This window comes from Cebus imitator, unplaced genomic scaffold (assembly GCF_001604975.1).
Source record: "Cebus imitator isolate Cc_AM_T3 unplaced genomic scaffold, Cebus_imitator-1.0 Scaffold13, whole genome shotgun sequence".
Lineage (NCBI taxonomy): Eukaryota > Metazoa > Chordata > Mammalia > Primates > Cebidae > Cebus > Cebus imitator.
In genome coordinates, this window is record NW_016107328.1 from 3,381,024 (window position 1) to 3,406,950 (window position 25,927).

Consider the following 25,927-nt stretch of genomic DNA (forward strand, 5'->3'; position numbering starts at 1 on the left):
GGGAACAGGGTATGGGCCCAGACTGCCACTTGCTGGCTTGGGGAAGAGGAAATGATCCATTCACATCCTTGGGCTTTTGTTTCTTTACATGTAAAATGAAGGAGCTAGACGGTTTCATCTTCTATATTCTATGATTCTTTGAATCTGAATCTTAAACTGGCACCTTCTTCTCACACTAGACATTTTGATTTCCCTGTCTCCTCTCCATCTGTTATGCCTATTCTTTCCCCACAGAAGTTTGCCCTCAATTTCAGGAATGAAAATATCATCTATAATCCAGGTGCACAGTAAGAAAACCACAGTATTCTGTGATCAGTTTACAATAGTCTATAAGAAGGCAATAATTCATTGCATTTTCTTCACTAGCTGTTGCCAGGAAAGCTAATATATGCTAACAGAAATGGAGGTACGAGACAGATGGCAGAAAATGTAACACACATATATTTTAAGTATGTAGATTTGAGCCAGAAATAAAATGAGAGATGTGACAGCTCCAGGGCAGAGACAGAAAGAGAGATGTCTTTTTGGGACAATAAGGTAAACTTGCCAAAAATCAAATGAGTTCGTTTCTGTGAGTCATTCATTGATTCAATTACCTACTACATAGATGGCACCATATGTGATGGTGACGGTGAGGGAAGATATCCACACAGGGAGTTGACAAGAATGCGTTCTGATGGCCAAGAAGAACAGAATACTTTTAGCACTGCTTGCCTGTTTCTGTTTTATGTAAAATTAATGGTCGTCACAACCTTTGAGATGGGTCCTATTATTAAACCCATTTGCCAGATGATAAAACTGAGTCACCAAAAAGGTTACATGACTTGCCTTAGTCACTGAGCTGATAAGACTCAAGGATATGGTTTTTGCCAAAATGGTAGATGCCAGCATCTCTGCTTTTGACCAGGGCATTATTTTGCCTCCATAAGAGTACCAATACCAGTACTGTAAAATGTTTCAGGGATCTGAGTGTCTCTTTCCTCCAAAAATGATAGAACTAAGAACTAAATGATGCCTTAAAGGTGACTGGGTCCAGGAGTTTCTCAAACTTTCTAAATTGAAAAACCTTGAAATGTTACTCAAGGCTTAGTCTGTAACACAGGGAGAAGGGGTCTGGGAGGCTCAGACCCGCCCCTTCCTCACAGAGGCTCAGGCTCCAGGCTCCATAGAACCCAGTGAAGAATCAGTGCTTCCGACCTCTCCTGCCTCCCTACTCCCACTTCACAGGTGGCCACACTGAGCCCGCAGAGCCTAAAAATGAAAGTAGAAAGGACTCATTCCCCACCATCTATGCTTCAGCATGATTTCCTGAGCACCTACTAAGTGCTCATCTGTGTCAGGAGGGTCACTGGGCTCTGAGGTGCGGACAGTCATGAAGCCTTGGAAGGCAGTTGTGAGGGTCTCTGTGTGAACATGGCTTGGTTTCATGGGAGGTCCCTGGATCACTGCAGTGGAACCCTGTCTGTAGGGACATAAGGATACTACTCAGCAACAGAGAAACCCACACTCATCGTGGGAGCCTGAGGTCGTGATTCCATTTAGTTAGGATTGCTCCTCTGGGGTCCACCCCGATCCTAGGTCCAAAACAGACCACTTTGGGCCACTGCCACTCAAGAACCTGTTTGGCAGAATTCAGTTATTTTAGAGAGAAGGGCAGTGTTATGGGTAACTGTGTCTCCCTCAAAAAGATATGTTGGGGTCCTTAGCCCAAGTACCCAAGAATGTACCTTATTTAGAGATGGGGTCTTTATAGAGGTCATCAAGTAAAACTGAGGTCGTTAGTATAGGCCCTAAGCAACACAGGTGGTGTCGTTATAAAAGGGGGAACTTGGATCCAGAAGCTGACATGCATACAGGAAGATGATGTGAAGAAATACCAGAAGAAGAAGACAGACAGCTAAGAGCCAAGAATCGCCTTAGGCCACCAGGGGTTGAGAGAGAGGCCTGAACACATCCTTTCCTGGTGCCTGCGGAGGAACCACGATCCTGCTGACACCTTGACTTCATCTTTCTGGCTTCCAGAACTTGAGACAACACATTTCTGTTGCTTTAAGCCACCCAGTTTTGGGGGCACTTTGTTACAGTAGCCTATGAAAGTCATCCAGGTGGGGCCCAAGCACTGTTGATTCTGACGGCAGTGATGTGAATGCTTTCATTTTGTTTCGCTTTGATTGTTTTCACCCTCATGTAGAAGACTCATTTCTTATTTTTTGCCACCGTAAATTCTGGGGTCCAGTGGTATGTGCATATTTGTAAGGCTTTTAATGAACTGCTGTGGGAGGGTTACACCTTTCATCACAATCTCTGCCTTACAAGTGAGAAAGGCAGAGAACCAGACAAAAGAGCCACGCATTGAGGGTGAATTCTGGAGAGCCCTGGCACGAGAAGGACACTGCCACAGCTGATTCGAGGAACTTTTTCCCATGCTGGGCCTCCCTGGCCACAGGTGGCCACAGACCACTGGATTAGGCAGGTGCCCTCATCTCCACCCAAACCACAGGGCTCTCGTCATCATTCCTTCTCTCCCGCAATGCCTCCTTCCCGGAACCCTGGCCTGCCACTTATTTTTCTTCTTATAACCTGGAGGCATTGTTTGAATCTCTAGGTCAGGTTGCAATTCTAGTTCTAAGCAGAGAGACCGCGTGTTGGAGTGGAAAGGGTTCTGAAGCTCAGAGAAGCCCCCGGTGGGTTGCTGCTCTCTATCTTGACAAGTTGCTTGTTCTTGAGGGAATCATGTTGCACTCCTTGAACCTCAGACTCTACTATGCTCTGAATGTTTATGACCCTCCAGAATTCATAGGCTGAAACGGAATCCCCAGTGTGTTAGTATTAAGAGATAGGGCCTTTGGGGCTGCGCGCAGTGGCTCACGCCTGTAATCCCAGCACTTTGGGAGGCCGAGGCGGGCAGATTGCCTGAGCTCAGGAGTTCGAGACCAGCCTGGGCAACACGGTGAAACCCTGTCTCTACTAAAATACAAAAAATTAGCTGGGTATGGCAGCATGCGCCAGTAGTCCCAGCTACTCGGGAGGCTGAGGCAGAATTGCAAAACCCAGGAGGCAGAGGTTACAGTGAGCCGAGATCATGCCACTGCACTCCAGCCGGGCGACAGAGCAAGACTCTGTCTCAACAACAACAAAAAGAGTGGGAAGTAATGAGGTCGTGAGGGTGGAGCCTTGTGAATGGGGTTAGTGCTCTCATAAAAGAGGCCTTAGGGAGCATGTTTGCCCCTTTTGCCAGGAGACAATGCAGAAAGAAGGTGCCATCTGTGATGCAGACAGCATGCACCCCACTAGACACCAAATCTTCCCATGCCTTGCTCTTGGACTTCCAGCCTCCTGAACTGTGAGCCATAAGTTTATACTGTTTATAAATTATCCAGGCTAGGGTACATTTCCTATGGCAGTCTGAATAAACTAAGACACACTTCATATCTGTAAAATGAAGGTAACCATTTCAACCCTTCAGAACTCAAGAGGATTCTGGACATTTCTCATGGAGGGCTATAAGAGCAGAATAGTCTGTTTGGGAACAGTGGGTGAATGATGGATGCTTTGGGGAAATGAGAACTCCTCGGGGACTGTATTAGTTTCCTGCATCTGCTGTAACAAATTACCAGCAACTTAATGGTTTAAAACCATCCAAAATTTTTTCTCTCATCATTCTGAAGGCCAGAAGCCCAACACTGGTTTAACTGAGCCAAAACCAAGGTGTCAGCAGGGCCACACTCCCTCCCCGTGCTCTCCCAGTTTCTGGTTGCTACTGGCATTCCTTCCCTGTGCCCACATCACTCGAGTCTCTGCCTCTGAGGTCACATTGCCTTCTTTTTTCTGCAGACAGTGCATCTCCCTCTGGCTCTCACCTCTAAGGATGCTTGCAATCGCGTTCAGGGTAATCCAGGATTATCTCTCCACGGCAAGATCCTTCACTAAATCACAACTGCCCAGGTTCTTTTTCCTTATAAGATAACAGTTCCACATTCCAGGGATTGGGGCCTGATATCTCTAGGTGGCCACTATTCAGCTAACGTATTTTATTATGGCATCCCAAATACACTCAGACATACTTCCTCTGTAAAACAGAGGTGACCATTTCAAAAAAATTGGGCTCTGGACTTTCTTTGTGAGTGCTATGAAAATGGAAGAGTCTGGGCTTGGCACGGGGGCTCACGCCTGTAATCCCAGCACTTTGGGAGGCCAAGGCCGGTGGATCACTTGAGGTCAGGAGGTTGAGACCAGCCTGGCCAACATGGTGAAACCCCATCTCTACTAAAAATACAAAAATTAGCCTGGTGTTCAGGTGCATGCTTGTAATCCCAGCTACTTGGGAGGCTGAGGCAGTAGAATCTCTTCAACCCAGGAGGCACAGCTTGCAGTGAGCCAAGACTGTGCCACTGCACTTCAGTCTGGGCTACCGAGGGAGACTCCGTCCCCAAAAAAAAAAAAAAAAAAAAAGAGTCTGTTTGGGGAAAGCAGGTAAATGATGGGCGCTTCGGAGAAATGGCCACGCCCTTTCTTCCCCCTAGTGGCAGTGAGGCTACTTGGAGAGCATTGCTGGGGAATGGGAAGAAGGTGGCCAAATCACCAGCCGTGTCAATTACAGGGCAGGTAATAAGTAGTCCCTGGCGAAAGGAGGACATGAGATGGAATCTATCTTCAGGTGGCCATTATTCAGCCTGCTCTAGGGAAGTCGCTACTTGTAAAGATAAATGGTGTATGTTTCTAAGAGTTCCCTTGCCTTACTAAGTAACACAGGGTAAAGCCCTGTTATAGGCTCGATAATTCATGTTCCAGATACTGTTAATGCCAACCCTAACGGAAAAATTATTAGCCTTATTTTGTAGGTGAGGATATCGAAGGTCAGAGAGACAAAGCTACCTATGCGGGCACAGCAGGTATGTGGTGTGGCCGAACCACAATCTCTAAAGCTGCAGTCTTCTCAGCCCAGATCCCTGTTGCCCATCAAATAGACCGTAGATGTGCGTGATGAATATTCTTGACCCCAGACAGCAGGTCTTGCTTCCAGTCTGACAGAAAATGAAACAAGAATGGTCTTGCATCTTTTGGAGACATGTGTTCCCTGAAGATCTATTACCTGTGAATGCTTATTGGAAGCTGAGCACAAGGACACCACTACTTTCTTCCCCTAGAAGAGTAGATAGTCTTGCTAAAGGCATCCCACTGTGATCTGATGTGGTTTAATGCACGAAGTCGCTGCCTCAGTGGGGAGGGTTCTGGGGTTTTTCCACATGGGTGAGTTTTCCACATGGGTAAATGATACAGGACGTAAGCTCATGGGGCAGTAGAACAGATAGCCCCACAGACCTCCCTTCAAAGCACTGGTCATCTAAGTCCTCAGCTGCCCTCTTTGCGCTGCTGTTTCACTCCAAAGCTGAGACCATGAGTGTGCCCTGTCACTTGGTCTCTCTGCTTCCTTTGTTCAGCTACTGGAGCTCTGACACCCAAACCTTTCTTTTTCTTTTTAAAATCTTTTCCTTGGCTCATGGGAAACTCAGGACTACATTCTATGCTCACTGCTTGGCCCTTCCTCTACTGTTGGTTTTCCTTCGCTTGTGCCTCTTATTTCTCTTTCTCATTTTGATGACTTAATTGCACCTGATATGTTATTCAAAGGGAGCTTGAATCTTTTCTGGAAATAAGAATGATATATAAATCAAGCATGAATAAAACTTTCCTTTGGTTGAAAAAAATCCTTTTTGTACTTTGGAAAGTCATTGTCTTAAGCTAGTGCTCAGTTTCTAGAGGAATAAATACACAGAGTAAATGAAAAAGCCTCTCTCAAGTCAAATTAATTAATTAATAACTAACATTGCAATTCCAAAGTGTGTTATCATCATTTGCAATTTAACTTTCCCTGCCTACAAGACAGTGTGATGAAGCGGCTACCACAATTATTTCTGTTTCTCAGATGAGGAAACTGAGGCTTAGAAATGTTAAGTAGTGTGTCCCATGTCATTGAGCTGAGACTTGTCTTTCAGTTTTACCTTCCATCCTCTGCTTCCCTGCAGCGTCTTACCTGCCATGGCCGTAGCTTTTGGGAGCGTGGTACATGAAGACATTTCCTCGGGTTCTCTTTGCCCAGGCACTGGCCATGTCGATTATAGGGCAGGTGATAAAGTAGTCCCTGGTGAAAGGAGAACATGGGGGAGTCTGGTTAAACATGGCTCTGTGGACAATGGTACCTGAAAAGGGTTTCTCCCAGCGAGGGCCCCCTTTGGCCCCCAAAACCCCCTTGCCCAGGCCTACAAGAACACCTTCCTCTAATTCCCCAGCAATGCTCTCCAAGTGGCCTCACTGCCACATTGATGGGAGAGCCAGGGTATGGTAAGAACACTAGGAAGGCCTCCAGGCATTGCCACATGTTTACTAGGGGAGGTAGGTTGCATTTATCTCCACTATATATTGCATTTATGTTACTGTGAAATGTTTTGCTTCCACATCTTTAAGTGAAATTGATGTCCCGGGAAGACATTTATTTCACAGTTTTTTTGACACCTAAAGTACATCAACATGGACACCAGTTTTCAAGCCTGTCCCCTACCATGGAACGGAATATAAAATCATTGTGCATTTTAAAAGAAGTCAGAGCCCCCTAAGATAGCTCATGCACGTGATACCCTTAGTTCAGCCCAGTCAGTGGGTCTCAGCAGGGGGGATATTGTCACCCCATCTCTACCTCCCCTAGTAAACGTGGCAACCTGGAGGCCTTCCTAGTTGTCACAACCCGCGGTGGAAAGGGTTGTACTGGCACCCAGTGTGTGGGGGTCAGGATGCCACTGATCATCCTGCAGCGGAAAGGGAAGCCCCACGAGAAAGGAAGATCCAGTCCAAAACGTCCAGATGAGGGGCCGAGAAACCTCTCTTGTTGGAGAATATTCAGGAGACCAGAGACAACGACTTTTCATTGGCTCTGGCCCCAGGGACAACAAGCAAAGGATGAAGCAGGAAGATTTTATTAAGGTGGCTACTGGCACAGCAGATTGGCATCCCAAGGCTGAGCAAAGAAGAAAGAAAATGGGGACTTTTTATACATCCAGGATGACGTAGCAGCTAACAGGTTTACAGAAGCCAGAACAAAGAACAGTTAACTAATTTGTAACATGTCTTGTGATGAACATTACATTTAAAAAAACAGCATTTTGAGAAACGCACTGTATGCTCTTTGGGTGTTATCTTGCCCTGTGACCTTGCAGCTGGTCAGCAAGAAAAACAGGAATTTTGAGATGCTGGGAACTTTGCTGACAATGTGGGGAGAATAGATAAGGCAAGTTTTACGAGGAGTGAGTTAATTTTAAGCAGAGCTGGGGTTAGGTTTTATGTTAAACAGCCCACAACACAGCAAAATTTACTTTATTATATAGGAACTATAAATTATAAGGTTTTGTTTTTACTATTATTGCTATTATTTAATTCTCTCTTCCCCCTAAGTTCTGTATTTGCTCTGCCTTTGAGGGTAGCATGAATCCATTTCAGAAGCAGCTTACAACAGTGGGGCCCTGCCTGTGCTGACACGCAGGCTGTGTGCTCAGAGAGGCAGGCCCAGATGGGCAGCAGTCAGACAGACCCCGGCTGACCCTGGGCCCACCAGGCTTTCAATCCCATCTGCATTGCAGAGTAAAGATGAGATACTCAACAGTTCTTTTATCTCCTTGAATCTCTGTCTTCTCAGCTGAGAAGCGGGGCCAAGGGTCCCTACCTGGAAGAGATTTTGTAATGACCAAGTTTAATAACACCCATGGGAGTCCCTCAGTCAAAGGGCTGCCCATCTTCCTTTCCTGGTCCTTGGGATAAAAGCCTCTGGTGAGTCTGTTGGGTGCTAGAGTGTCCCCAGGTGAGGCTCCGAGGTTGTGTGGGGCACCGTGGGTGTCTTGGGGACAGATGAAGCCAGCTGAGTTTCCCCCTGCATGCCCTGAGGCATTGTGAGCAAGACAGGGACGGGATCAAACCTACGGGAAGAGTCACGCAGTGGCAGGCCTGTGGCAGGACACTGCCTAGGAAACTGCTCAGGAGACAGAGCCAGGGCCCAAGTCTATGGCAGAGAGAAAAAGCGCCCGGGCTAAGGTAGAGCTGGAGTCTGCCTTCTGAGTGAGACCTCCCTTGGCGATGCTGCCTTCGCTCAGTCTCAGCTCTCACCCCAGAACACAGGTTGTCCTTAAGGTCAGATAAGGCAAAATTAAGGCAAGAACCTAGGCTTTCTGATCTCTAGCTCTGAGCTCTCTCTGCAACACGATCTAGCCCAGCCCTGACTTGATTATAAGCCTCTCAGGGTCAGGGACTGGACATCTGTGAGTTCTTACAGTCCAGCCCTGGCAAGGCCTCCCAAAATAGCTGTTGGCTGTTTCATCTAAAGTGAAGATCTCCACTAGAGGAAAAATTAAAGCCTTTCAGTACCCAAGATCCAAGTGGGTGGTATAGTTTTATTCTGAGCCAGTGACCCTCCAGTTGGAAACCACAGGCTCCTGGGTGGAGAGACCAGTTGGGGCAGTGGGTTTCTAACACATCCCAGCCCATCCCTTTTCAACAGGGTCCAGTTCAGCAAAGGATGCTGAGCCTCGATATTGGCTTTGTCCCCAGGGACAATAAGCAAATGGTCACTGTGGACTCCCCGGAGGGAGAGAGACAAGGAGGCACAGAGGCTGAAGGCACTCACATCCCTGTCCATTCTTCCCACTGGGAGCAGGAGCTCTGCAAAGGAAACGGAGAAATACCAGGCGCCTGTGAGGGGACTCAAAGTTGACCTGAGCACCGGAGTCCCACTGTGGTCTCATCCTAGGGATCTCAGAAGGAAGAAAGGACTGGAACCCTGGTTATTTCCTTATTTCTATTCAAAAATCATTTCTTGTGCATCTGCTGTGCATTTCTATAAAAGTTCTTAGCCTCAGTGAGCGCATGCAGTACTAGGAAAGGGGGTAGGTCTGCCCTGACAAGCCCCAGGATTGGGGGAGCATGCTGCGAGAGAGGGACCCTGGGGACAGCAGGGCCTAGGGGCCGCAGCCTTTAACCATCTTGGGGTGTGGGTTTGGGCAGCCCTCCCCAAGTGACAGAAGCTTGAGCGTGAAGGGGGAGGAGGCGTGTAAGCAGTGGATACAAGAAACAGTGGGCCCCAGAGAGACAGTGCATGGCTGTCAGAGCCTGGGCTGTTCCCATCCGGGGAGTGGCATCAGACACAAAACCTCCCCACTTCCAAGGCGCTGCTTCCCATGTGCCAGGTGAGTCTGGCCTGCAGGGTAGAGTCAGCTGAGGGAGCTTTGAAAAATGCTGGCCCCTACGGGGACTGTGTGTCACCTACCCTTTAAATGCCCCCATGTGTGCCTGGCAGGCAGCCAAGACTGGGGGCACTGGGCTCAGTGAACGCAAGGCCAGGAGCATGGGAGGCTGTCCTGAGCACTTGCTGAGTGGCTGCTTCAGGTGGAGTGTGCTCCAGGCGCCGCTGGCAAATTCTGCTTCTCTGCCCTCTGACAGCTCCCTCATGGCCTAGGAAGAGTCGGGGCCACCCCTCATGTCTCCCATTGTCCTGGGCTTTCCTGGTAGTAGGGTCCACCCCACGTGTCCCCCAGGGCTGCCCCTCAGCAGGGAAGCACCACATGCTGTGGGCTGAATGAATGACGCAGAGGAAATCGAAAGCAGAAAGCCACCACCCTTATTTCTCATTCATGACCTGAGCATCAGCTGGGTCGGCTCTGAAACGCAGCAGCAGGAATCTGCATGTCCCGCAGCTTAGCTTACCGGGTGGCATTCTCCAGAGCCCGGGAGAAGGAGGCGTAGTCATCCGTGGAGTGCTCCAGAGAGTAATACCAGGTAGCAGCAGCCTCGACGCGGGCATCGGAGTCCTCACCGCCCAGGGAATTTTGTAGCGCTTGGTAAAAGGCTGTTTTGCTACTGGTCCGGCCTTGACTTTCCTCAAATTGCTAGGAAAAAAAAAAAAGGCATGAAATTCTCCAGTTGAATTCTGAAAAATCTCAGTCAGTGTCCCCCAAGCCCTTGCTCTAGAATTTCCTCTCTGGGAAGCAGTGAAACATGGCATTAAACACGTGAGTGTTGAAGCCAGACTGTGTGGGTTTGAATCCCAGTTCCGCCTCCTTCTAGCTGTGTGCCCTTAAGCAAATGGCTATGCCCCTCTGTGCCTGCCTTCTCCATCTGAAAATGGGAGTGCCTGCCACATAGGATTCTGACAAGTACTTAAAATGGAAACATGTTCACCATTGTTGCAGTCTGAGAGCAGGTCAAACACCCGAGTTTCACTTGCTTTATCGGCTGCTTGCTCAGCCAGCTCATGGGTAACTATGGTCTGGTTGTGTTAGGAATGCTAAATTCCATTTCATTCATGGACTCTGTCACTCATCATATGAATGCTTCATGCACACTTTCATATGGATCATCACACTCTTTACCGGGACCAACAGTGCCCCAGGCTTGGAGAAACAGCCATGAACACACCGATCAAGCTCCCTGTCTCTTGTTCCAGTGGGCAGAGGTGGAAAATAAGCAAATAAATGCACAGTGTATCAGGAAACAGGTCCTACAAAGAAATATAGGGCAGTATAAGAGGGATAGGGAGTGCTGGGGCTGGGGCTATTTTGTATAGGATGGCCAGGGAAGGCATGCAGCTCTCTGGGGCATGTGTCCAGATGAGAGCAACTTTCTCTATTTCTCTTTCTCTGCCTTTCTCTTTCCTTCCTTCATGCTTCCCCTTTTCTTTCCCTTCCCTCACATCCTCTTCCCCTCTCCCTCTTTTTCCTTTTCTCCCCTTCTCTCTCTGTTTCTCTCTGTATTTCCCCCTCTCTCTGTTCTTTCCTTGTCCTGGTGTTGCTGCTGTCTGCACTGCCAATCACTGCCTTCCCCCAGGACCCAGTTTCCTCCTTTCTGAAGACAAGGGGCTGGGGAAAGTCTGGGAGGCAGCCCGGGTGTGAGGTCCAGCCTCCTGGATCCCTGCACAATCCCGTGCTATGCATTTACATATTTCTAGGACCTTATGTAAATGGTGAAACGTGCATATCAGCACACTCTGGTGTGTTTAAATTGCTTCTCCAAACATTTCCAAACACACAGGATCTATGGGTAGAATTCCAGTAGTAAGCAATCCCTCCTGGGTGAGCAATTCCTCCTGGGTGAGCAATCCCTCCTGGGTGAGCAATTCCTCCTGGGTGAGCAATTCCTCCTGGGTGAGCAATCCCTCCTGGGTGAGCACATCCTGTCCTGGGTGAGCGCATCCCCTCCTGGGTGAGCACAACCCTTCATGGGTGAGCGCATGCTCTCCTGGGTGAGCCCATCTTCTCCTGGGTGAACACATTCCCTCCTGGGTGAGCAATCCCCTTCTGGGTGGGCACATCCCCTCCTGGGTGAGCACAACCCCTCATGGGTGAGCGCATCCCCTCCTGGGTGGGCACATCCCCTCCTGGGTGAGCATAGCCCCTCCTACATGAGCACAGCCCCTCCTGAGTGAGCGCAGCCCCTCCTGGGTGAGCGCAGCCCCTCCTGGTGGGGGACTCTTGGCCCGGCTGAATGAGAAGCCAGGCTGAACCATGCTGGTGGACTAACTGATCCTTCAGGATGACCAACGCCAGGAGTGCATGCAAAGAGGGCTTCATTCTCATTCTGTCAATAACATTTTAATTATTGGAATAAATTCTGGAGCAAATATGAAATTGCGAAATCCAAAGAGTGAATCTGTGAGTATTCATCATATCAGCGATTTTAGATATTTGACCATAATCATGTAAGTTATTTTATACATACGCAATACACATGGACACACACAGACCTGAAATAGCATTCACAAATAATGTTCACACTCCATACGCTTACCGTCTACAATGCATCTGAGAGTTTCCATTCTACTCTATCCTAGTCCAGTCTATTTAAAAAGTGCTCACCTGCAATCTATCACGTGGACCCTACAAGCCGCTCATAGTTCAGGATTAAAAAGTGCATTATATCCTCTGTCCTTTTCTGCCTGGAATATTTCATTACAAAACTAATATTAGTAACCCACTGGCACCCCTCTGATTATTTCTAAATTTTGTGCTGCGCATTTCACACATATGTTTCAAGGACATATACATATGTCAAAATCACCAGGTGAATTGAGCATGACGTTAACCCATCTTACGAATCATAATTCCAAGGCTGAGAGAACGTATCGCTTGTTTAGGGCCACAGAGACAGGATGCATGAGGCAAGATTGAACTCCAGGTCTTGCTGCTGCTAAGAGAAAGGCTTGTTCCCCCAGTATAGCTTAAGCAGTACCCCATATCAGAGCTCTGGATGCTAGGACCTTAGCACCTGGAAGGATGGATGGTTTGCCCACAAGGTGCGTGGCCCAGAGCAGTGAAAAGAGCATTGAGTTTGGAGTCAAAACTAAGGGTTCAAATGCTGTTAAATTTGGGGGATTTGGGAAAGTACATTTTTCCCTCTCCCTGAGCCTGACACCTTCCAAATGTGAATGTATTGTGTGTATTCATATGTCTCCTGTGAAGACGAAGTGAACAAAGCAGTCACCTGTTAAGGTCCTCTCCTAGTCATGGCTGGCTGGCTGTGGGTGGGGCTAAGAGGAGCCAGGAAGTCTCAGTGCAAGGGGCAAGGGCCTGGAGCTGGCAACCAAAATTTGGATTCCATCTCTTGCCTTTCTCAGCTGTGTGGCTTTGGCAAGTCACTTAACCTCTCTAATCCTTAGCCTCCTCAAAGGCAAAAGGGAGTTAAGTAAAATCTGCTTCGCAGCATTGTTCTGAGAATGAGAAATGATCTTTTGAAGCACCTAGCTCAAAGTCTGGCATATAGTCCTTAATAAAAGAGATCTACTTTTATCCATCATGGGTTTCATCATTTTCAATTAGAAAACTGAAGGAGGAACACAGGGCCCCAAATTGTTTTATTAAATGAGAAAAATATTTAAAAAGTGCTGTGTGTCTATCTTCACGGAAGAAGGCTCTCTTGCTGCTATTTCTACTCTAATTCCTTCATACAAATAATATGAATATTTGAAAAACTGTGCAAGAAAATATAATAGCTCGTTCCAGTGGCTATCTCAATGCTACAGCCTGTTTGCTCAGCTCTGAGCTGTGAGCAAGGAGATTGGGGGATGAGTGAGGGCAGGTGGGGCAGGTGGAAGGCGCCAAACTCGAGGCCCAAGTACTACTCACAGACGCTTTATAAGAAGGGATCCACAATGCCCCCACCTCAGATACTGGGTGGGTCTAATGCCCAGGGCTGGAGTGCAAGCGGAGAGAACTCAGTTCTGGGAGCCCAGGATGGTACAAGGACAAGGGTGCAGTGGCACTAAGGTGGGTTCTCCCCAGGCTGCTTTGCCACATGGGAGGCATCATCTGCCTTCATGTCTTAACATGAGGGAGTTATGCTGAGGTCCGGGTACCAGGACCTCCAAGTCCCAGCACCCGCTATGTGGCAATCACTGGGCAAACTCAAGGGAGTGGCTTCCTCTCTCTGGGCTCCATTTTCTCATACAAAACATGAGGGGGTCATAGTGAGACCCCTAGCCAAAACACCAATACCTCCTGGCCTGCAGAGGAGTAAAGTAAGTTCATAAACTATCTCCTCCCTGCGTAATGCCATTTGCTGGAACTTAGAGGAGACAGCTTAGTGGTGAGAATGATGCTGCCTGAGTCACGTCGGCAAAGGGAGTAGCCAAGGTCAGCACAAATAACATGCACCAAGCACCCATTGTGTGTAAGATACTGTGCTGGCCCCTGGTCCACCTCTCCTCATTTGCCCCCATAACTATCTGAGAGGGTGGACAAGGAAACTGGCTCAGAGAGGCTAAGTGCTGTCTTACAGGGCTGATTAAGTCATACAGGTGGGGAGCAGATCCAGCTGTGCCTAGCCCTTGCCACCCTGATGGGCTGCCACTGGGCCTTCAATTTCTGTAACTCATGAGAACTAGGCCACTAAAATAGTCCCAAAGTGCCCAGCATGTGTGAGGAGTGCTGTTTCCTCAACACCAAATATTCTCTCTTGCTTTTAAGCCTTTGCATCTGCTGTTCCTCCTGCCTAAACACCTTTCCCTAGTTTGCCTGGATAACAGCTATTGAACTAGACCCACGCTTTTTAATCCAATGAGCATTAGAGTAGCCTGAAATCTTGATGAAATACAGAGTCTGACTCAGCAGGTCCAGAGTGGAGCCCAGGAACGTGCATTTTAACAAGTTCCCAGGTGATGCTGATGCCGTTGGCCTGGGGACTTCACCACCAGCAATAAGATTATAAATAGAACATCCAGGTTTTGCTCAGGGCTTACCTTCTCCAGGAAACAGGACAGATAATGGTTGAGAGGGCAGGCCCTAGAGTCAAACTACCTGAGATCCAATTTACTCGGGATACCTGCCTTGTAGTTCTGGGACCCTGGGTAAATTGCTAACTCCCTCTGTAGCTCAGTTTCCTTATTTATACAAGGTGGATAATGAAAAAAAAAAAGCCTATTGTGTGAATTACCTACAGATTCCAATGAAACATGCATTAAAAGGGGTTAGCACAGTAGTTGACACATGGCCAATAAATGTGAATGATGATTATTAACTTGTCCCAGGCTAAACCAGGAGCCACAGGTGCTGTGTTTATTTGCCTATTGTTCCAGAGTACTACATGGCAAAGTGGCAGGGACTGTGCCCATAACCCCAGTGCTCAGTATGTGACAGGCATGACATAGGTGAATGTGTTTTGGATGAACAGCCTTTGTAGAGATAATATAGGTTAGAGGTTGAAAGTAGGACTCTAAAGTCAAATGTCTTGGGTTTCAAATTCCAGACTTGGAAGGGTCTGGGCTTGGAGGTTAACTGTACTACTTCTTAGCTGTATGAACTTGGAAAATTTATATAATCACTCCATGTCTATTTTCTCATCTGTAAAATGGGCACAACAAATTACCTTCAAGATAAAACTGTCATGAAGTTAGAAGAGGTGAAACCTGCAAAGTGCTTAGCACTGTGTCTATTGTCATTGTTGCTAGGCATTTGTAGACCCAGCCTTGAGCCCAATTCAGACAGTCAGACAGGCCAGGGAAGGCCCATGTGTAGAGAGAGGTCTGAGCGGAGCTTTGTCCACCCTGAGGCTGAGCTCAAACACTTGGAACCCCTTTTCCAAACCCCTGCTACAAAATGATTGCCCTCAATCAAGGATGGAAACTCCTTCATGGGGTCTGCGGAACTTCCTTACAAAATGAGCTTTTAGGAGTGCAGGGACACCAAGCCCTGGGCATTGCCAAAAGAAGTCCCTCTTGCATAAAATGGTCTAGAACAGCTTCACAGCCACGTAGCGGGAGGGACGGGGCCCAGTTTATGTTTCCATGAGGTTGAGATTAGAGTTCCACATTTTGTGGGGATCTGACACTAATTGGATGCAGCCTTGCTGACTGGTCAATATTTTGGAGACGACCCAAAAGTTATCTCCCAAATAGTGGGAGACAAATTCCCAAGTCCCAGTGGGGTGCAAGGGAATGTGAAGGGGCACATTTTCAGCATGACCTGGGACACACATTCCTTCATGCTTGGCGAGACCTGAGCACAGATGCCACTGTCAGTTTAATTAGAGTCAGCAGGTGGGGGCGGGGGCCACTGTGTGACTGCATGCGCTGACTCCCATGAGCTGTAATTACAGGCGGGGTCTGCCTTAGACAGTAGATTTGTTACAGGCAGGAATGGCACAAAGGGCTGTCATGAGCTGGCCGGTCCTGAGTGTGTGCTTTTAAAGTGCGGCCACGAACACATCCTAACGAAAAGTTAGATCCCTTTGGAAACACTGAGAGGCCGCACAGGGCTTCAGCATCAACCTGAATGTCTCGGGGCCCAGTGGATTGAATGTGAGATTTGGCATTTGAGAGACCCGGGTTCAATCTAGCTCTGTTCTGTGGCCTCAGATGATTTGCCTCCAATGAACAAATGTGTTCAGTGGATATACTGTGCCTTCATTTCGGGTCAGTAAAATGGGATTGATGTTAGAATAAAACGAATTCATGATTATAAAGAGGCTGACACATGGGAGATAGTAAATATGACTTCTCTCTCCCCTCTAGTTAGTAAATGATTGAAAAGAAACTTAGCAAGGCAGGTTAGAATGCCCTTATGTTCATGCCTAGTGATGTCTGAGAGACACGATGGGAACACATGGCTGCAGGTCTTTGCTCTTCAACGTACCATCCCTTCAACAGCTATCCATGGAGTGCCTGCATGTGCCAGGAACAGCTCCCGGCATTTGGGACACGTCGGTGAACAAGCAGGCTCTTCTCCACCTGCATGGGGCTTCTAGTTCTGTGAGACATGCTGACAATATATAGCGCATCTATGTGATATGGACTGTCCAGGGGTGATAAGGACCAAGATTAGTGCACAGGGCAGGGAACCGGAAAGGGGATGGGGGTGCTGGCCGGTGAGGGTCTCAGTTGTGCCCTGGGGAGCTAGGTTAGGCATCGTGGAGGATGACTGAGTCCAGACTGGAGAGGGTGGGGGTCAGACATGTGGACACCTGGGTGAGGGGGAGCAGCGAGGCCTGTGGGGTCAGTGGAGTGATGAGGGCAGAGGAGCAGGGGTGAAGCCAGAGAGAACAGAGGGCTGGGTGGCTGGGACAGCCTCACCCTATCTTTTGCTTCACTCAAGGCCCAGAAGAAGAGCTCTCCCATTGTGGTTTGCAAATGTGACCTGCCAGAGAGCATGGAGCACAGGACAGGACAGGCTGGGTGTCCTTGCATTGGCCCAGGCACTGCAGGGTCTCATTAAGGAGCCAACTGGCCCCTCAGCAGTGCTTCCCCCAGCTCTGTTTCCTGCTGCAAACCCCAAGGCCAGTGCATTCTGCAGGCCACACTGCCCTCTTCCCAAGGAATGGCCCTTCCTCCTCTTGGACTGAGGGCCCTCCTTCTCTCTGAGGCTGTCTTTGCTGCCCACATCTCTGGAGCCCCTCGCTGGGCAAACCTCCCCCTGGCTCTCCATGAGTTCCACACCCACCTAGAGGTAAGGTGCCTGCCTGGAGGTCCCCAATAGGAGGGTCTCCTCCATTTGTTTCATCCAGATGCTCCCAGCCTGGTGTGCATGCTGAGAGCATGCCTACATGGTGGTCTCCAGCTGTCTTATAGCCTCTTTACCCTATGGCCATCTGGCTACGCCAACCTCCATCAAGGTCACTGATGGCCTTGCAGAGGCCTGCCAGCAGACACCCCATCCCCTCACCTCTTCATCTCCTCCCAGTCGGCTATGCCTCAGGCTCATTTCTGGAGTCCCCTTCTGCTATCTCTGCCTACTCTTGAAAGCCAAGGCTCCCAGCTGCCACCCTTTCCCCTTTTCCTCCCCTTCTGTCCATGAATGCTTGTGGAATGGTGCCATTTCCTCTTCTTCCTTCAAGAATGACCTGTTAAGCTAAAGATTCCCGTCTCTCTCCAGTTTGACCCTCACACCTTCATATCCAAATGCCTCACATCATCTGGAAGTCTCTCAGGCCCCTCAAACATAGGCACAGTTTAACTTTGTCATCCACATGCGTTCTTCCTCACCTCTAGAGCCTTCCCCTCCTATTTTCCTATCCTTAGTGTCTAAGACCAGCTCTCAATTACCTGATTAAAACACAGGTATTTCCCGACTGCTCCTGTGATTGTTCCCCTCTTCCCCTACATTTTGCTGTCTCCTGTTCCTACGATCTTCCTTCTGACTGAGACCTGCCCCCACCTCCAGTCCACCCCTACTGCTATCCTAGTTCTTGGCACATCTCCTCTACCCACGCTGGGGCAGAAGCAGAGATGCTGCTCCTAGCAGGGGCTTGGGGGAGGAATGCACTGTACACAGAGGCCTGCAGTCAATTTTTGCTTATTGATTATGCTCCAACTTTTGAAAAATGGTTGTAACATCACAGGTTTGGGAAGAAGGAGACACAGAGCACCTGCTTGCAAGAGCACCCGCTTCTTGCAAGGCTATTTGAATGGATGACTGAATGAATAACTGAATGCCCCAGAATTCTCTAGAGCTCTGAGGTCGATGGAGACACAATACTCCTTTGTTCGTTTGAGGAACATGAATTAAAGACCAACCTTGTGTTGGCCAGAAGCTGAGGATTCCAAATGAACATGACACAGTTCCTGTCATGGAGCAGAGCTTGGTGTAGCCAGTGGGGTCAGCTGGTGAATGAGCAAAGTGCTCTGCAAATCCTGGGTGGCCGTTTGCATCCAGTGGAATGCATCACGCAGTGGAGGGAGGGTGGGTTTGGGAAGCAATGTGACCACGTCCTCATTTCCTCTCTTCCCTCAGCCCATTCCAATCAGCCTTCCCCCCACCTCACTCCGCTGAAATGGCCGTCATCAAGGTCTCCCATGACCTGCAAAAGCCCACTCTCGGCCCTCATCTCACTTGACTCTCTGTGACATTTGACCTTTGCTTCCTTTTGGAAATGCTTTCTTTTCTTGGCTTTTGTGACATCACATTTTCCTGGTTTTCCTCCAGATCTGTATCTATAGTTCTGACCTCTCTACTGAACTCCTAACTCATGTGGTCAACTGCTGATGCAAGATGTATCCCAAATCTGATCGTTTCTAACTGTGACTGTGTCCGCAACTCTAATTTACCAGCTCATCCCCTGGACTTCAGCAGCAGAGCCCAATCTGATCTCTACTTCCTGTGTCACATCTCCTAAGTTAATTTTCCATATACCTGCCAGAAATGTTCCTTTTTAAAACAAATGAATCAACAAAATCACCTTCTATTATTAGCTTGAAACATTTCAGTACCTGCCCACTGCAGGGAGAATAAAGCCACTTTTCTGATAGCCTGCAGTATCTCATAACTGGTCTTCTGCATACCTCTGACTTCCTCTCCTCCAGGTCCTCCAACCGGCCACAGGGTCTCCTAGCACTGACCTCCCTGTGACCTCCAAACAGCCAGGGCCATTCCTGCCCCAGGGTCTTTGCAGCAGCTCTGTACCTCGATCCAAATAGCTGGCTCCTCATTGCTCAGGCATCAGTCCAGAAGTCACCTCCTCTGAAAAGCCTTCCCTGACTGCCCCTAAAGTATTTTCCCCATTCTGTCACCTCCTCTACAATGGCCCCACTTCAGTGTTCTTCAGGGCATGTCTAAGATCCGAAATTCTTTATTCATTTACATCGTCTGTGTCCTTTCATGAGAAAATGAACTCTCCAAGTCAGGGGCTGTATCTGTTTGGGTTACAACTTTTCCCACTAAAGCCTAGAAGAGAGTCCAGCACATGGGAGCCTCTGAATAGTCTGTGTTGGAGAGATGCTGCAGGGGCTAATGGTTGAGTGACTCCTGGCTTCACCACCCACCGTGGTGCTCAGGGACAAGGCCTGACTTCTCCATCAAGCACAGCTGGCTCAGGACCGAGGGCTCACTGCACTTTTAGGAACTCATGAAAGTATTTTCCTTTTAATTTATTTTGAAATCAGAAGAAAAAAATATCTCACTCATAGGCGGGTGTTGAACAAAGAGAATACATGGACACAGGGAGGGGAGCATCACACACTCAGGTCAGTTCAGGGGGTGAGGGAGGGACAGCAGGGGGTGGGGAAAGATAACGTGGGGAGAAATGCCAGATACAGATGATGGGGGATGGAGGCAGCAAAGCACCTTGCCATGTGTGTATCTATGCAACAACCCTGCATGATCTGCACATGTACCCCAGATCCTAAAGTACAATTAAAAAAAAAAAGTCAGTTAATAAAAAGAGTCAATTAATGCGGAAAAAAAAAAGAAAATGTAATAATGAATCTAGCCTGGTTTACATTCATCTTTATACCAATGCAGTCATGAAATACAATTTTTAATATTTTGGGGAGGACAAGTCAATCTTTCTGATCCTCAGCTTTCTCTGAACGGTAATCCCAGCTCACAGGCCACTGGGGAGAATTAGACAAAGTGATGTGCAAGTGTCAGCCGTGAGGGGTAATGTGGGGTTACAGCTCCAGGGTGGAGGGTTTAGAGTGTGTGAGGGCAGCCTAGAGCCATGAGACCTCCAGCGCTCTCTGGGTGTTGGGAGACACCTCTTTTGCTTCTTCTAACACTGCAGGAGACAGAAGTTCGGGAGGGTCTCACTGTGTCCATTCAAAGGCTAAAGAAACTGCAGCTCAGACTAGTTCAGCAACTCTCCTAAATGGTGTGGTTAAAACTAAGAATTGTGACCCATTTTCCTGAATCCAGGTCCTCGCGATGCTCTGGGTTCAGACCCTAACACCCACCCAGCCCTGAGTGCTGGGGATTTAAGGCAGCAGTGCCTCCTTTCAGGAAATTGCACACACGCTGGAAACTCCTGCATGCTTCTCTTACTATAATCTGTCACCAAAGGCTGGATATTCCTGTGCCGGGGCTCGTGCCAGCGCCTTGGCTGCCAGGTGCTGCTCTCCAACTCTCACATGAGCTGCCCTCCCCCAACTCCTCCCCACAGGGCCCCCACTCCACCTGCTCCCAGACAAGGCCAACTTGTGGCCAAGCACAGGGGCACGGCGGAGGAGCTCTGGTTCTGATTTTTCTCGCCTTCCTTGGAGATGCCTGTGCTTGGAAGGGAAGGCAGAACATTGCATCTTGGAACAAATCTGCTTTTGATCATGCAAATGAATGCCTGGTTAATGTAGGCAGACTGTCAATTTCACCAGTTAGAAAGAGAAAGGAAAGGGGGGGAAATTCCCCATGACAGCGACTGATGAAGAATTTCAATAGAAAGCTGCTACTTCAGAAAATAAGATCATTTGCCGCGAATGGAGAACATCTCAGGCAGCCCTGATGCCCCACTGGTAGGTTGCTAACTTTGCTGGGTGTCATTAGGACTCCTCGGGTGGGCCATAGGTGGCCTGGGGTGGTATGTGTGGAGGGCGCTCAGGGGAACTTGATGGAGCCCCTACCCACCCTCTGTCTTTGGCCGGAGGGAAATGGGTGGGTCTCTGCTGAGGCGGTGGGTGGCTCCAGAGGGCAGGACTTGGGGCAGGAGGCTCCACTCCTGTCCCTCCATGACTTCCCTGGGAAGCTGCATTGCGTGTTTGTGGACTGGAATCTGGCTGATACTTATGCAGCGCTGGCGTGAGGAGAGAGCATGCGTTCGTGTTTACTACCATTTGGAAAATCTGTCTCAGGTCAGCTGAGGTGGTTCAGAGGTTGGACATTCTCTGTGTTCCTGCTTTCTGTGGATAACTATCTGAAGAAGGGGCAACAACTTTGGACACTAATCTTAATATTAAAATTAAAAAATTAAATGAAAAAATGAACATTTATTGAAGCCAAACTATTTTCCAGATATTGGTGTATATTTGAATTCTTGAACATCTTTATGAGAATATTTACTAATTATCTCCCAATCACATACATAGGGAAACTGAGGCTCAGGCTCTGGGTAACTTGGATGCTTGTGATTGCAACCCAAGGACCCAAGACACTCTCCCTGCTCTGTTGACAGATGACCCAGAGAGCAGGGTCCTGGTCAGTTCCTGGCTATTGTGTCACTCCAGCTGACAGTGCTGCTATGGGGCCCAGCGGTACCTGATCCCCACCTCCTGAGGTCTTGGAATAGACGTCCATCTCTCCTTATTGTATGTATCAATGGTGTTTCCATTGTTTGCCTTATTTATTTTCACCTGACTGCAAGCCCTTTTTAGGGGAGGAATTCAATTTGTATTTTATGCTGAAACACCTGGTCTAGCATCTGGCAGCTAGCAAGTGACCTTGTAAATATTGCATGACCAAACAAACAGGTGTTGGTATTACAGAAACATGCTGGACACCCTGTTTAGGTGGATGTGGCAATTTACTGCAATTGATATGTCCTGTTTCTCAGCCCTAGAAGGGGGAGGAGGAGCTGGGTGGGTATCAAAGGACAGAGGATGGAGTAAAAGGCATTGTTGGGATTGAGGCCCTCTGGAACCTGCCATCTTCAGGTCCTTCTTGGCTGATGGTGGTTGGACCCGGGTGCCACGGAGCCTTCTGTGGGGAGAACAGAAATGCACAAACCCAACTCTAAATTCAGGTTGGGAGCAGGCTGAGGCAAGGGAGGGTAACCAAAGGGCACATTGGGATGAATTCCAGAAGGAGCTTCCTCACTATTGGGAGGGTGGGAGCATAGCTCGTAGCTCAGTTTCCACTTAGGCATCCACTGTACCTTCTTGCAGTTCTGCATGGGGCAGAATCCTGAGGATCTCTCTGAGCAATGCTTGCATATGGTAGGGGTAAGGTGGTGCTAACACATACCTGTTCTTGTGTTTAGCACAGATGGGGTCATGGGTAGAGACCCCCTGCTCCATTTGGGGTCAGAGACCTGCAGTGGAGACTTGGCTTTGCAAAGGACTAGTTAGCTGACCTAGAAACTGGTAAACCTCACTAAGCCTTTCTTCCTCAGAAAAAATGAAGGTGTTAAATCCTGGTTCATGGTTCCCTACCTCACAGCCGTATGACTGAGATAAAGTAAAGTAAGAGCCTGAGTTACTTCACTTAGGATAACCCCTAAGGTTACTAAAATTTTAAAATTATAAATAAATCAATAAATGACTACTACAGAAAAAAAAAAGAATGTGGTAAAATTGCAAAGCCTTTTGCACATAGTAGCCCTTATTCTATCTGGGTTTGCAAACATTTCAGTACCCAGCCTACTGTTGATGTTAGATGGAAGGCTTTTGGAGGAAGGCCTGGCTTTTCCCAGAGTGCTGTCATGGAAAAAGGATGGCTTTAGAGGCAGATGGAACCTCGGTTTGAATTCTGGTTTTTCTCTGAAAGATAGTAATAATAATCCCCACCTTGTAGTTGTGAGGGTAAACTATTTCATTGAAGACTTTTGGATTAGGGCCCAGCATATAGTCAGTTCTTCATATTTTCATTCATTCATCCCAGTGAATGTTTACTGTGTGCCTGTTGTGTGCAATGTGTCTAGCAGAACTGGACACATTTCTAGGCACCAGAGATATAGCAGTTTCAAACATTCTAGTTGGGAAAGAAAGATAATAGACAAATACACAATATGTCAAGAGATATGAGTGCTGTGGTGGGGTGTGGGATGTGGGGATAGAGAAGGCTAGGGATATGGCTTCCCTCCCAATTCAAGTAGTCAAGCAAGGTCCCTCTGAGAAGCAAACCCTGAAGGAAGTAAGGCAGTGAGTTACCTAGGGGAAGAACATTCCAGAAGAGGAAACAACAAATACCAGGATGCTGATGTGGGATATGCTCAGCCTATTTGAGAAACTCTAAAGGGGAAAACCACAGTGAGGCGGGGGGAACAGCAGGAGGTAAGGTCAGAGAGCTAACAGGAGTAACATCAAACAGGCTCCGGCAGTTAATGGAAGACTGGATTTTCCTTTGCATGAGAAAAGGCCACTGGAAAGAAGGCTCGGAGTACAGGAGTAAAATGGTCTGACTTATAAAGGGATTGCTCTGTCTTCTGTGCTTCTCATAGATTATAAGAGGCAAGACAGGTGCAGAGAGAGAGAGTTGGGGGCTACCACAAAAATCCCAAAGAAAATGGCTGGATCAGGTGGATTTGCTGATAGAATGCTGGTAGGATATGAGACAGCAGCGTCAGGAATGACTTGTGGTTTTGAGCCTGAGTACAGAAGGATGAGTTGTTTAGTTGCTGAGCTGTTTGCTAAGATGGCGATGACTACAGAACATGCTGATTGGGGATGGGAGCAGAGGTGGAATCAGCAGTCCACTTTGGCTGTGTTATTGATGAGACACTATGAGACATATAAGTGAAGATGTCAAGTGGACATTGGCTAAACCAGTTCAGAGTTGAAGGGAAAAGTCCAGGAGGAATAAATTTGGGCACAAACACATGTTTAGTAGATGTCCACGTGCAGTGGCACTGAGCTGTGAGCTGGCTTCTAATCCCCCATCAACACTCTCCTCCTGCAGGTAGTCCTCCTCACCAGTCAGCACCTAGATGAGTTCTCAGCAGGAGGCAGGCTCACAAAAGCTGCTCAGTGGCTGCACTAATGCATGTCACAAGGGAATGAATCAAGAAGTAAAGCCAGAAAGGGACGGTCTAACCAATGAATAAATGAGCTTGGGAAACACTGCCCTGTGGCTGGTGTCTGGGATGACTGCCATGGAGTAGGGCTAGGAATTGCTCTGCTGTGCCCTCAGAGGGGTTTCTCTATCTGGGGATGCCTGACTTCACTGCTGGTCTCCCCAGCCAGGCCCCTATTTGGCAGTGAGTATCCTGCTAGTAGACCCATCTTTCTTTGCAAGTGAACAAAGTAAGCTTTCTTTAAAAACCTTAGAGATAAACTCAATGAGAAGAACGCAAATGCATCGTTGAGTAGAGATCCCAGTCCTCTGGATTCAGGTCGCTGGGTGGACTGGTTAAGGAATTCAGGACAAAGTTAGGACACTTCCAGATATTCCTGAGACCGTGCTTAAACCAGGGAAGCCCAAGGCAGCCACAAGTACAGTCAGTCATCCCTCTCACAATGAACAAGCATAATCAGAAAACATGAGCCTGGGCTAACCTCTGGACACCACGGTCCCAGATCTGCCAATAAGAACCACCACCCTCACCGTCCCTGATGGACTGGATTTCTACTGCCTTGGGAGAGGTCTGGGAACTAATCACAGGGCCTCCCTCCTCCCTAGCCCCATCAGCCCTTTCTAGGCCTATCCCAAGGCTCCTGGAAATATAAAAGTAGTTCTTCCTCTTTCAAAAGTCAAAGATGGCCATGGTAAGTTTTCAGTGCATGGTCCAAAGAACCAGAACTGTGAGAACACAGTGTCTTCTGCACAGACACTGTGCCTCCCCCGTAGGACACTGTAAGATAGGGAGGTGAGTGGGAAAGAGTCCCTGGTCAGTGGCCAGCTCCATCCCAGTCTGCCCATGCTTCAGAGGACTGTCTCCAGGGCAGAGAGTGTTTAGGGGCAGCCAGGGAATACTAAGATTAGAACTTCCATTTCTTTCTCATGCTTTAACATTCTTTTGTTTCAATAAAGGGTTTATAATAATTCAGAGTATTAGTACAGGAGTACACATGTATCTAATTTATACTTAAATAACTAAACTTACTATTTCCTAACTGATGAGGGGCTTGACCAGAAGCAACTTGAAGGCCTCTATTTTAGAGACTACCAACTATGAGACAGTGGAGGAGAGTGGCCCCTTTCAGTCCTTCCTGAATGGTTGTCTTGTCCAATAATAAAGTCACAGCCCCTCGGGGTGAGGGCTGTGCTGTATACGCGTGCTTGGCAGAAAAATGTTGAAATGGACTAAGTACAAATGGTATTTCGCCTTGGCTGTGAGTTAGCCAAATGAAAGCTGAGGGTGACTAAGCTCCACTTGACACCATCCCCTTGCAACAAACACATACTCACACACTCACACACACACACCCTCAGAGAGGACTCTATCACTGCTCACATGCCACACCCACCTTTCAGATGGGAACCTTCAGAAATCAACTTCATATTCTAGCCTCACAAGCCCTGCTTCTTTCTCTCTCTTTCTCTCTATATACATGTACACATAAATGTATATAATATGTAACATATTATGCATGTCTATATATATATACAACAATAGTAATAATTCATAATATTCTTTCTCACATCTCTACACCTCCAGAGGTAGCCAATGTTAATCGCATGTTGTGAATCTTTTCACTCCGTTATCCTTCTATGCAGAAAATATACAAATATACACATTTATAAATATAAAGATATGTACAGCTTGGTTTTTAAAAATATGAATGCTATCTTAATTTCATATTCCTCTGCATCTTTTTTGTCATGTGTCACAGGTATCCCTTGAGCCAGCAGAGATAAATCTAGCTCACTCTTTTTAACATCTGTATAATATTTAATTGTTTGTATCTTAATTTAGTCAACTATTTCCATGTTAATGGACATTTGAGTTGCTTCCAACTTTTTGCCACAATAATCAATGCTGTGATAAATACTCTTGTATATATATCATGTAAGGCTGGAACTTTTATTACCGTAGGATAGAGTCC

General features: G+C 47.8%; 2 protein-coding genes across 6 annotated transcripts in view; one reads left to right on the plus strand and one right to left on the minus strand.

Annotated features, from left to right (window-relative positions):
- LOC108283625 (thyroglobulin) overlaps positions 1 to 25,927 on the minus strand; it is a 180,776-nt gene that overhangs the window by 15,899 nt on the left and 138,950 nt on the right. The window contains exons 18-19 of the mRNA XM_037728416.1: positions 9,745 to 9,926; positions 6,035 to 6,142 (exon numbers count right to left, since the gene is read on the minus strand). Of these exons, the coding sequence (XP_037584344.1) occupies positions 6,035 to 6,142; positions 9,745 to 9,926 (290 nt within the window). The remainder of the gene's footprint in view (positions 1 to 6,034; positions 6,143 to 9,744; positions 9,927 to 25,927) is intronic.
- The window catches only part of SLA (Src like adaptor), a 68,001-nt gene continuing 62,126 nt past the window's right edge, over positions 20,053 to 25,927 (plus strand). For 3 of the 5 annotated variants that reach the window (XM_017500125.2, XM_017500117.2, XM_037728423.1), the window contains exon 1: positions 20,053 to 20,743. Coding sequence is in view for 1 of the 5 variants with exons in the window: in XM_037728423.1 (XP_037584351.1) it covers positions 20,733 to 20,743 (11 nt within the window). In the remaining 4 variants the exon portion in view is untranslated. Of the gene's footprint in view, positions 20,744 to 21,399; positions 21,533 to 25,927 lie in introns of all 5 variants that reach the window. The other 2 variants (XM_037728428.1, XM_037728433.1) reach the window with 1 other exon arrangement.